This window comes from Galeopterus variegatus, unplaced genomic scaffold (assembly GCF_000696425.1).
Source record: "Galeopterus variegatus unplaced genomic scaffold, G_variegatus-3.0.2 Scaffold52, whole genome shotgun sequence".
NCBI classification, from domain to species: domain Eukaryota; kingdom Metazoa; phylum Chordata; class Mammalia; order Dermoptera; family Cynocephalidae; genus Galeopterus; species Galeopterus variegatus.
The window spans coordinates 507,509-518,423 of record NW_007726163.1 but is presented as its reverse complement, the minus strand read 5'-3'; the positions used below and the strand labels follow the sequence as shown (position 1 = coordinate 518,423).

At 36.6% G+C, this 10,915-nt stretch overlaps 1 protein-coding gene across 1 annotated transcript in view; it reads left to right on the top strand.

Moving 5' to 3' along the window:
• LAPTM4A (lysosomal protein transmembrane 4 alpha) overlaps nucleotides 1–10,702 on the top strand; it is a 14,776-nt gene extending 4,074 nt beyond the window's left edge. The window contains exons 2-7 of the mRNA XM_008573256.1: nucleotides 2,357–2,477; nucleotides 5,587–5,663; nucleotides 5,788–5,910; nucleotides 8,190–8,285; nucleotides 8,892–8,990; nucleotides 10,075–10,702. Coding sequence (XP_008571478.1) covers nucleotides 2,357–2,477; nucleotides 5,587–5,663; nucleotides 5,788–5,910; nucleotides 8,190–8,285; nucleotides 8,892–8,990; nucleotides 10,075–10,149 — 591 coding nt within the window. The 3' untranslated portion in view covers nucleotides 10,150–10,702. The remainder of the gene's footprint in view (nucleotides 1–2,356; nucleotides 2,478–5,586; nucleotides 5,664–5,787; nucleotides 5,911–8,189; nucleotides 8,286–8,891; nucleotides 8,991–10,074) is intronic.
• The last annotated feature ends 213 nt before the right edge of the window (nucleotides 10,703–10,915 follow it).

Below are 10,915 nucleotides of genomic sequence, written 5' to 3'. Positions count from 1 at the left end.
TTTTCCCCCCCCCCCCCCCCATGCTCTTCTCTCCCAAGTCACTTTTTAAAAACTGTATTAAGGAAATTTTCAAACATACAGAAGTAGCACACTAGTATAAAAATCTCCCATTTACTCATCACCCAGCTCCAACCATTAACAACATTTTACCAATTCCAGATAATTTTTTAATGGTTAACTCACATGTTTTCATGGTGAAGCTTTCCTTACCTCTGAGCCACAGGGATCCGATTTCCCTCACTGTGTGCCTGGAAAAGTTCCTACATACTTCTTGTATTATGTACTTATTAAATAATACTACACTTTAGGATGGTTAGCTTTTTTCTTATTTTTCTCCCCACAAAAAGGTGTCTTCCTTTAAGGAGGAAGGTGATGTCTTACTCTGTAAAATGTGTAGCTGACTTAAAATTAGAACCTTTGAGGTGTTCATTAGACATTCATTGGATGAATTGTCTCCTCCCAAAATAGTAGAAATAACTCAGTTGTTACTGCATATAACAGTAAACAACAAGGAAAACTTTTATATTACCTTCAAAAAAATTTTTAAAGGTAGTCAGTTTTGCTTTTTATCAGATGGCAGTTCTTTGCCTAGTTTTGTGGGCTGGCTTCCCTTTGGGTGCCCTCTCTGCTTGGGAAACCCTTATCAGGCTGCCTTGAAGCAAACATAGTGTTTTAATTATAGTGTCAGCAGATATGGGTCGGGGCAAAATATGCTGTGGGAAACTGAAGAATAGTGATTTAAAAAACCCAAAACAGTCCCCAAAGAATCTTCAGGGATGGGTGTAGCAATGAAATGAGAAACCAAAGAGCAGTTACTTTTTTGAGGCTGAGTGCACGGAAATAGATCTGATGCTGTTCCTTTTTAAGAAGTTAATTCTGACACATCTGTTTCTTGTTTGTTTACTTATGTAAGGTGTACGAAAGGCTTTCAGAAACAACACAAACCACACTGTTTGACCCATTAAATTTACAGTATTGCTTCCATATTGAGGGGTATGTCCATTGCCTGTGCTGTTAACATGTTTGCTGTAGTCTATACCTCTCCATACTACTAGCTTTAGAAGTTAATCATTTTTTTAAATTACATTTTTTTTAACCTTCTTTCCTGAATAAAGTGAAAGGAAAAAAGTGAATAAGGAATAAATATTCAGGAATAGTTTGTACATAGTTGGATATTTTCAGAGAAATTTTATATTGCAAGACTATATTGAATTTTATGCATTCTTTGAAAAATTTATTATGGAACTTAGTAGAAATATCAACTGTAATCAAAGGTAATCACCAGGGCTTATATATGAGCACAGGATAGGTGCTCAGTGGTGAATCTTTTAAGATCACAAGGTTAGGTTTTCAGACTAATACTTTAAAATGTAAGTTCTTTTTTTTTTTTTTTTTTTTTTTTTTTTTTTTTTTTTTTTCTTTTTTCCGTGTCTGGCAACGGATCGCAACCCTCAGTGTTGCCCCCGTACCGGACCGGGGACCGGCAACGGGATTGCAAACCTCGGCGTTGCTCCCGCGCCTCGCTCAGCCAGTGAGCGGGAACCGGTCTGTATGTGGGATCCGAACCCTCGGGTGGGAGCGCCGCCGCGCTTCCCAAGCGGCGCACTATCCAGTGCGCCACCGGGCCGGCCCTAAAATGTAAGTTCTAATAAAATATAGTAAGTAATGGAATATAATTAACTAAATGAAGATTTGGAAAACTGATTTTTTTTAATGAAGTAGTAAAATTATTTTACCATTTCTTGGTCCCTTTGATTAGACCTAGATTTATTTTGCTTAATATTCAGGGTATAACCCACAATGAAATGAAATTTAAAAAAAAATTTTTTTTTTTTTAATTGATGATACATATTCATGGGTCACAGAGCTGACTGTCAGCACTTGTGTCCAAGATGTGAAGAGTTCTCGGTCACTGGCTGAGAGGTACTGTGGAGGAGTTTCAGGCATATGATGGATAAATATATTGGTTGAGGTGGAGCTTTTTCAAATCCAGAAGTTGTGAGATTGGTACATGAATAAATGTGTGACTCCAAACACGAGCGATTTGTAATGATTCCTTAGTTTTAATTTCTGTGCAATTTTATTCTGGTGTATTGGTATTAACACAGGGCCAAGCATCTTATCGCTGAAATGATTAATACTAAGTTTATTCTTAAACTTTATGAAGAAGTTATTTTTAAACTATTCTCATAGTGGTAATTGCATACTGTTTTCTCTCACAGGCAGCCGCCTACTATTTTATATCTTTGTTACTTCAAGTAAAACAAGTTTAAATATGGGAAGGCATCTAAAGATTGTGCTGAAGACTTTTTCCTGATAGTAATTAATGTAATTGATAAAATGTTATCTTTCACAGGTGGTAAACCTGTTGATGGCAATTCTGCTGACTGTGGAGGTGACTCATCCAAACTCAATGCCAGCTGTCAACATTCAGTATGAAGTCATTGGTAATTACTATTCATCTGAGAGAATGGCTGGTATGTTTTTAGTTGAAAAGAAAATATCCCCTGCTAATTTTATACACACAGACACACATACATACCAGTTATTTAGAGGAAGATTGATTAAATCATGCTTAAGTTACATTTCAAAATATTAAATGTTACATTATAAGCTTAAGTTCAATTGTATTTAAGTTACTTTACTTGCTGAGGCAGGAAAATATTTTGATTGGTTTTTCAAAGATATAGTATTCAGTGAGAATTACAGTAGAGCATTTCTACCCAGAAAATGTAATGGACTACTAGCCTTTGGAGAAATGTGTTTTGTGTACCTTGACTATCAGGAACTGGAGAGAGAGAGAGGAAGAGAGAAATAAAAAATGAACTGGAAACCTTTGCGGGCCACCTGACAAATGTAGTTGGGATAAGAGATTTGCTTATGGAGTAAATAGATACACAGTAAAATATGAAATGTAAATTATTTGAAAATTCAGTGGTATCTTTTGCTCAGGATCACAATTCTGTATATATATGTATCTGTTGTTTAGATGGAGAGAGATGGGGTTAAAAATAGTGTAACCCTAGAACATTCACGTAAATTACCTTTTTTAACATATTTATTTCCTGATAGCAGTATTTTTTATTGCCATTTATCTTTCTCTAAAATATGGGTGCAGAAAAATTCCAGTTGAGATTTTATCTTATTATAAATTATGTAAGCAATTTAATATTTGAACAGAAAACTTTGTCTCAAGATTTTATTATAAAGTTCTGAGTTTCATTACATTTATGGCCTTTCGTGATCCATTTATGAAGTTTGTGTGTGTGTGTGTGTGTTTATTTGGTTGGAAATTCAAATAATTCATTGTCTACAGAGCTAACTTCTGTTTCCAGGAACCAGGAAGAATTTTGTGACTATCTGTCATATGTAGTAGTATGAAAACACTAGCAGTTGTTCACATTGTGTTTTTTAAAGTGCTTTCTTTTTAAAAAATGAAAGTCTACTGATTGTCTTTTCACATATGGCATAATCCTTTAATTTTGTTGTCAGCTGTGGTAGGAGAAATAATAAGAAAGTATTAGAAATAGCCCTTCTGGCATTTGTTTTTTTGTGTGTAGTTTATTTTTATTTAAAAACCAAAAAAGAACAGTAAATAAAACGTTAGCTTCTAATGGCTCTTAGTCACTCACTTTTTGATATTTTCAAAATTTTACTTTAGGCTGTAAAAATTTAATTAACCTCCTAATGTTAGCATTTGTCCTTCTCATGTATGTTTCTCCTAAAATTGAGGTGTAGAGAAAAGATTTATGGTTATTGAAATTGTTGCAGGTCTGTGTAACCGAATTCCTTGACTAGAGCTGTCGGGATGAAGTCATGAGTTCACTGCATATTGCATGAGTGTTGTAACTGCTGTAGAGAAGATCAGACGTATTCATTATTGTATTTATGTTGATTATAATTGTACCAAAGCTCTTACTCTTGAGAGAATATAAAAATATATAGTTTTGGGTCATATGGTTTGTATTCTTTGGAAGTTTAAGTAATATTTCGTAGACCCAGTTAATTTCATTATTGGTCTGGTGACCAATTTTAAATAATAAAGTTTGTGATTAGTTATTTTTAATCAGTTAAACAGGACATGGCAGTCAGTACATAATACTTTTGCAGCATGTGCAAGTTATTTTTCAGTTATGGATTTAATCTTATTTACATTCACTTTTACAAGAGGCAAACACCTGGGAGACCCCTAGAGGAGGTTCTTGAATGTAATGATGGGTAAAACCTGAGGTTTATATGTGGGCATCTAGTCCTTGTGTTTTGTTTGCTTTATTGATTCACAAATGCTGGAGTGTCTGTTCCAGCATTATGCATTTCCCACTTGACACACCATTTTTCCCGACTTTGCTGTTTGTTACTCCAGTGGAAGACCTTGAACTTCATGTTATTGTTTCAGTACCTTTAAGAAATCAAAATATGTATGCAATCTTCCATAAGAGATTCTTGAAAGCTGATTATTTGAATTACAAAATTTGCTTTCAAGTTTGACAGTACCTATCCTCTTTAATTTCATATTTTGTTTATATCTGAATTTTAACTGGCATTTTGCATGTTGCAGCAGGAAAGTCCTTTAAGTCTTTAGCATCTAACTGTATCCGGTATTCTCTAAGAAAAAAATAAAGAGGGCTATTCTTATTTAGTTTAGTGTCAAATATTGATAATGTTTGTACTGCCCAGTGTAAGATGATATTATATATGCATTTATCTAATAGTATGAATATTCAGCAGTTATTCTGATCATTCATCTTTATTAGTGCCCTTCAGTTTTTTAATAAATATCCAGAGTCACAGAATCAACTGTAAGTTTGTGCTAAGATATTTAACAAGTCAAGTGTGGTTTAGTTATAGTTTTAGATTTCTTGGGTGTTTTATGAATAAAACTAGAGAACATGGATTAATGGAGAACTGGAACAACTTGAGAAAGAGTTGAGGAACAAAGAGGAAAATAGACCTGTGTGTAGCTGAGAAGCCAAGTTGATGGAAGCAATGAGTTTAAATGTTTGGGATGCTGGGGTGGGGAAGAGGGACTAATGGAGAATTTTAGGTCGTACCTTACCTAAGGCAAGAGGTGGCATCTATTTATAACATTCTGTGTTTAATATGTCTGTCTTTTAATCATGTAGCAGCCTTACCTTCCAGTTGAACCCACTCATCTCACAAAATCCAACTGTGTCACTTATTTCATATTTTTTCCTGATTCTCCAGAGAAAACTAATTGTTTCTATAGCACTTGCCACACTGGATTATAACTATCTGCTTGCACCTCTTTAGACTCTTGGACTTGTAAGGGCACAGGGACCTGTCTCGCTGGCAAAGTATGTGGCTCATGTGCCACTCTAAACAAATGTCAGTGAATTGTTGTAACAATTTAACACAGAAGAGCTTTGCAAGAATTTCTCAAGGTTCATTACTTAATGCTGAGACTTAATCCCCCTGCCCCCTGGCCTTAGATCTTTTTCATAACCAATTTTGAAAGCATTTAAATTAAAACATTTTTAAGCTAGCTTTAAAACATTTTATCATGAAGAGTTTTGTTCTTTTTGTTTTATAACTAGCTTAATTAGATTTTTGTTTTTGTTTTCTTAGATAATGCCTGTGTTCTTTTTGCCGTCTCTGTTCTTATGTTTATAATCAGTTCAATGCTGGTATACGGAGCTATTTCTGTAAGTATCTTATATTTTAAACTTGACCTTCAATGAGTGGTACTTAGTAATTTGACCTTCAATGAGTGGTACTTAGTAATTTCATATATGTGATATAATATTGTGATGGTTATTTTCTCCACAGTATCAAGTGGGTTGGCTGATTCCATTCTTCTGTTACCGACTTTTTGACTTCGTTCTCAGTTGCCTGGTTGCTATCAGTTCTCTCACTTATTTGCCAAGAATCAAAGAATATCTGGATCAGTTAGTAAGTGTCTGTGATATTTAAACTTCTTTTTTTTAGGAAAATATTTAAATTGAAATTCTGACTCAGCCTTGGGTACTATTTTTAACTACCTCATTTGCCTTTTAAAGTATCTTAAAATAATTATTTCTGCTGTTTTAACTAGTGTTAAAATCAGAAAGTTGAAAAAGAGTATCTTATCATCTTACCATATGGGTAACCCAAATTAAAAGTTCCTAAAGATGGATATCATGGAACTAGTAGTTCAGCTTTTGTTTTTCTCTAAAGGTATAATAATTTGACTATATTTGGTGCTCATTAAATGATTAGCTTTTTGTCTTTGCAGACATCTGTAGCAAATATTTGAGTGTCTACTATATCCTTACCCTATGCTAGGCACTGTTGGTGAATGGTGTGGCTATAAAGATAACTTCCTTCTCTTTAGCGAGCACTGTGTATTTGGGGAGTCAAGATCTGTGAAGGTGATGTTTGTGATAATGAGCTGGAGGTGTCATATGGCAGCCATAAATAAGCAACTTAGATTAATGCCCTATAATTGAATGGGTCAGGGAATACTCTGGGCTGAAGTGGCCCAGGAGGCCTGCATGGAGGAAATCTGGAAGGACCTCCAGATGGGGTCCAGATAGATGAAAGCTGGGAGGGGCATCTAATTTCCAAAATACTGTCCTAGAACTTTTATCCCCACTTCCAGTTTTCCTGCCTAGTCTGTTTTACACACCACCGCATTTATCGTTCATTCATTCAACAAACATTTATTGTTTCCTTATATGCAGGGCATACTGCTAGGTCCTAGAGATATGTCAGTGGTACTTTCTTTCTAGTGAAGGAATCAGAAAATTGACAGTTATTGAAATACAGTTGTAGGCTACTCTGTGAGTGGGTATCACATGGGTACTAGACCTGGGCTGGGCAGTGAGATTTGAATTGCACTCAGGAGTTTGAGCAGGAATTAGGATAGGGAAAATGTTGTAGGTTAAAGAGAAATTGAGGCAGGAAGGATAGCATGGTATAGTCAGGGAACTAGAAGATGGCCATGGTGGTTGGCACAAAGAGGGAGGGCAGGGAAGCAGCTCGTGAGGAGGTTGGAGAGCGGTAGCCGGGGGGAGAGAGATAGCCGGGGCAGGTTCTTGGTCAGCTGTGGCCATGGATGGCCACGGCCAACAAGCTTCTTAACTGTCCTCTGATCATGTTATCTCTGGCTGAAAAATCATAGGTGGTGCTTCCCTGCCCTCTGGATAAAATCTAAAATCCTTAGCGTAGCGTTGCCCCATGAGCTTGTCCCATTCTGTGTTCATACTTTGTTTATAGGTGAAGGCTCAAAGAACAGTTCTGGTCCCAAGCAGACACCGGCTAGGTTTGGGGTTGTGTGTGGGTTCTTTTTTTCTTTTTTCTATTTTTTCTGTGCTTTGAGGTTTTCTGTTTGTGTGCCTTTTTTTTTTTTTTAAGAAAATGTAATTATTTAGGCCTTTGTTTTGACATTTTCATTAAAAATAGAGATAAGCTTTAAAAAATTAAATTAGCTTTATAGAAAAGAACATCAGAATTAATTTACTATTCCTTTTACAGACCTCAGTAGTTTCTCCCCTCTGTTTTATCTATTTAGTCCCTCAGATTACAAGGTGCTTCCTCTGCTGGCCAGCTTGTAAATCCTAAATTCTTCTTTTGTAATGCCCTTCTCCCTGAACTTAGCTCATTGTATTGCACACAGTCAGTGCTGAGTAAGTGTTTAAATGAATGTAGTGTTGATCCTTCTCAGTAGAACATAGTATGTCTGCAGTAAATAATAATATCTTGCCTGGCTTTATAACTGGTAGCATGCCTTCTTTTTGCCTCTGTCTTATGACAGTTGAAAACAACGATTGGCTTTTAGAAAAATTATTTTCCTCATGTAGGACTAAATGGCCTGTGGAACTTATATAGATCTCAGCACCTCCTGACTTACTCAGTGACCCGGGGACAAATTTGGAGTTCCATACATGGGGTACTGTTTTTCCTAAGGCCAAAAAGATGGAAGATATTGAAAAGTAAAGAGAAAAGGAGGTCAATTTAGACTCTTAGGAGTATTGTGGGTTTTCAAACAAGTGTATTTTAAGTGATTAATAGTATGCATTATTGGTGATGAGATCTAAAAGCACTTTGAACTAAATTCTATTTATAAACTTTTATTAGAATATCTCTTCTGACTTGGGTGTCTTTTGTTTGTATTCTTAAAATGCTTTTTAGGTTATCACAAAGCACAAGTGCTGTGGCTGAATTCTAAATTTGTGTGTGTTTTTTAATAGCCTGATTTTCCCTACAAAGATGACCTCCTGGCATTGGACTCCAGCTGCCTCCTGTTCATTGTTCTTGTGTTCTTTACCTTATTCATCATTTTTAAGGTAAGTTGCTGACTAAGTCTCTGGGAGGCTACCCTGAGTGTAAGGAACATGTTTATGTTTTTGAAAGTGTTCTCAGTTTGTATTGAAAATCTGTTAGAATTCCCAAGGTTCAGAAACCCAGAATTCTGCAGCACAGTGGTTGACAGACCTGAATTGAAACCCCAACTCTGGTTTCTCTGTAAAATACAACTTCTTTCTCTTTAGGGAGTAAACCGTGTATTCGGGGAGTCAGTATATGAAGATGATGTCTTTGATAATGAGCTGGAGCTGTCATATGGCAGCAATAAATAAGGAACTTAGATTAATGCTGTATACTGGAGGGGGTAGGGAACACTCTGGGCTGAAGTGGCGAAGGAGACCTTCAGCTCATTATCACAGATATCATCTTCATATATCTTGACTCTTCAAATACATGGTGGTGCTAAAACTTGTGATATTTAAAGGAGAGCAAATAGGAAAAGGGCCTGGCTTGTGTTAGGTCCGAACAAATGTCAGTTCGCTTCTCCACAGAGAAAATGTGGGGACAGCGTTGTAAGTCATCTGCATTTTAGGGCAGGTAGTCTGTTGATTTTCTAGCATATATAAGTTTTGTTTTTATTCTTTTAGGCTTATCTAATCAACTGTGTTTGGAACTGCTATAAATACATCAACAACAGGAACATGCCGGAGATTGCTGTGTACCCTGCCTTTGAAGCACCTCCACAGGTTAACTGCAGTTTCCTACATTACAGTGTCACTAGCCATTACTGACTGTTCTAAGAGGGGAACATGGAGCTCGACTCTCCTTTCTATACTATAACTATGGTTTGGGCATGAATAGATTAAATCCACAGGATTCAGCATTTCCCAGTTGGAATCCTGAGTACAATACTGCTCATCTCATCCAGCTTGGCTGTTGGGTTTGTTAGGTTTATTCATCAGCAGTCCCTACAAGTGTTGTGTTTGTTGGGAGATAAGACAGGAAACAGCTGTGCTAGGGTTCTGAAGTCCCTCTGGGGCTTCTAAGGATGGGGCCTGCAATTGACTGAAACTTGCGTTATTTTCAGTCCATGTCCATGTAATCCAAAGGGGGAGCCGATCTGTCAGTGTGGAGATGAATGCTGTGGGTTCCATGAGTCTGCTGGGGAGGCCTACCTCTCAGAGCCCCTAGTTACTGCTCTTCTGTCTTCCTGGGTTCTCAACAGAGAGAACATTTGGCTCATAGAGCACCAAGCTGTCACACTTGGAATCACTTAGGTTAGAATGTCAATCCCCTACATAAGTGTGCCTGTTACCCTAGAGAGCATGATATATGTTCATGATCTTTTTACCACAAACTGATTCTAATAAAACTCAGGATCCAGGATGTAGCATCTTATTGGAGGCTTCCTATATAGCATGGTTCAGCAGGGCCCTCTCACCATAAAACCTCAACCCCTGAGGTGTAATTGGCACTGGTCCTTTATCAGTCACACTGGAATGAGGGGAGAGAAGTGGCACATACTGCCTGTCAAGGAATCCCTGTAGTCTCTGGGCCAGTCCAGAAGCAGAATTCTGCCTGTCACTCATCCATCCATCCATCCGTCCGTCCGTCCGTCCGTCCATCCATCGCTAGCAATCTTGGGTCAGACATCTCACTTATTCCAGGTAGTTCAGGCATCTTTACTCGGGAACTATTTAGCTAATAATTTTTTCAGCTCTTTTCTATAGGTTTGTATACCCCTGTTTAAGGCATTTAGTCTGAAAGCTGAATTATTCCAGAAAGGATTTTAAAAGAGAATTAAGTCTGATATAGTTTTTTTCTCTCTAGTATGTTTTGCCAACCTATGAAATGGCCGTGAAGATGCCTGAAAAAGAACCACCGCCTCCTTACTTACCTGCCTGAAGAAATTCTGCCTTTGTCAATAAACCCTATACTAGCTTTTTGTCTCGGTTTTTTACAGAATGCTGCAGTACGGGGCTCTTCAAACTTGTTTGATATAAAACTCTTTGTTTTTTGTTTAAGCATTTATTTTCAAACACTAAGGAGCTTTTTGGACACTATTAAAAGTCTTTTTGTTTTTTTTGTTAAGTCTGTTACATTTTAATAGTTTTTGAGGACAATCTACGTTAAATGCAAGAGCAAAGTGCCATTGTTTGCCTTTAATTGGGGGGTGGGGAGGGAAAGGGAGTATACTCCACATATTTTCTTTTTTAACTTTGCACTTTCTTTATATAATAGTTTGCATTTTGGTTTTTTGCTGTCCTGGATAACTTCAGGAGGAATGAATTATTCAGGGTGAATGAGTTGGGTATAAGAGCTGAAGTTTCCAGCTGTGAAAACAGGAAAAACATATAACATTTTGACTTGACTGTGGAAGATGATGGTTGCATGTTTCTAATTTGTGTATATTTCTGTCTTTGTGATAAGATACCTTAATAAATCTCTTAAATATTTACTGTTGTTGTTTTTGTTTTGTTTTATTGTTACCTTTTTTTGGTAGATAAAGCCTAACATTTTCCATTACACTATACTCAAGAGTACCAGGGTTTTTTTGTTTGTTTGTTTGTTTTTAACTTTGAAAATACAATGCTAGACTTTTAATTAGAAAGCATTTCTTTAATCCGGTAACTCAGAACTATTATTTAAAGTTATGGTGAAGATATTTCTT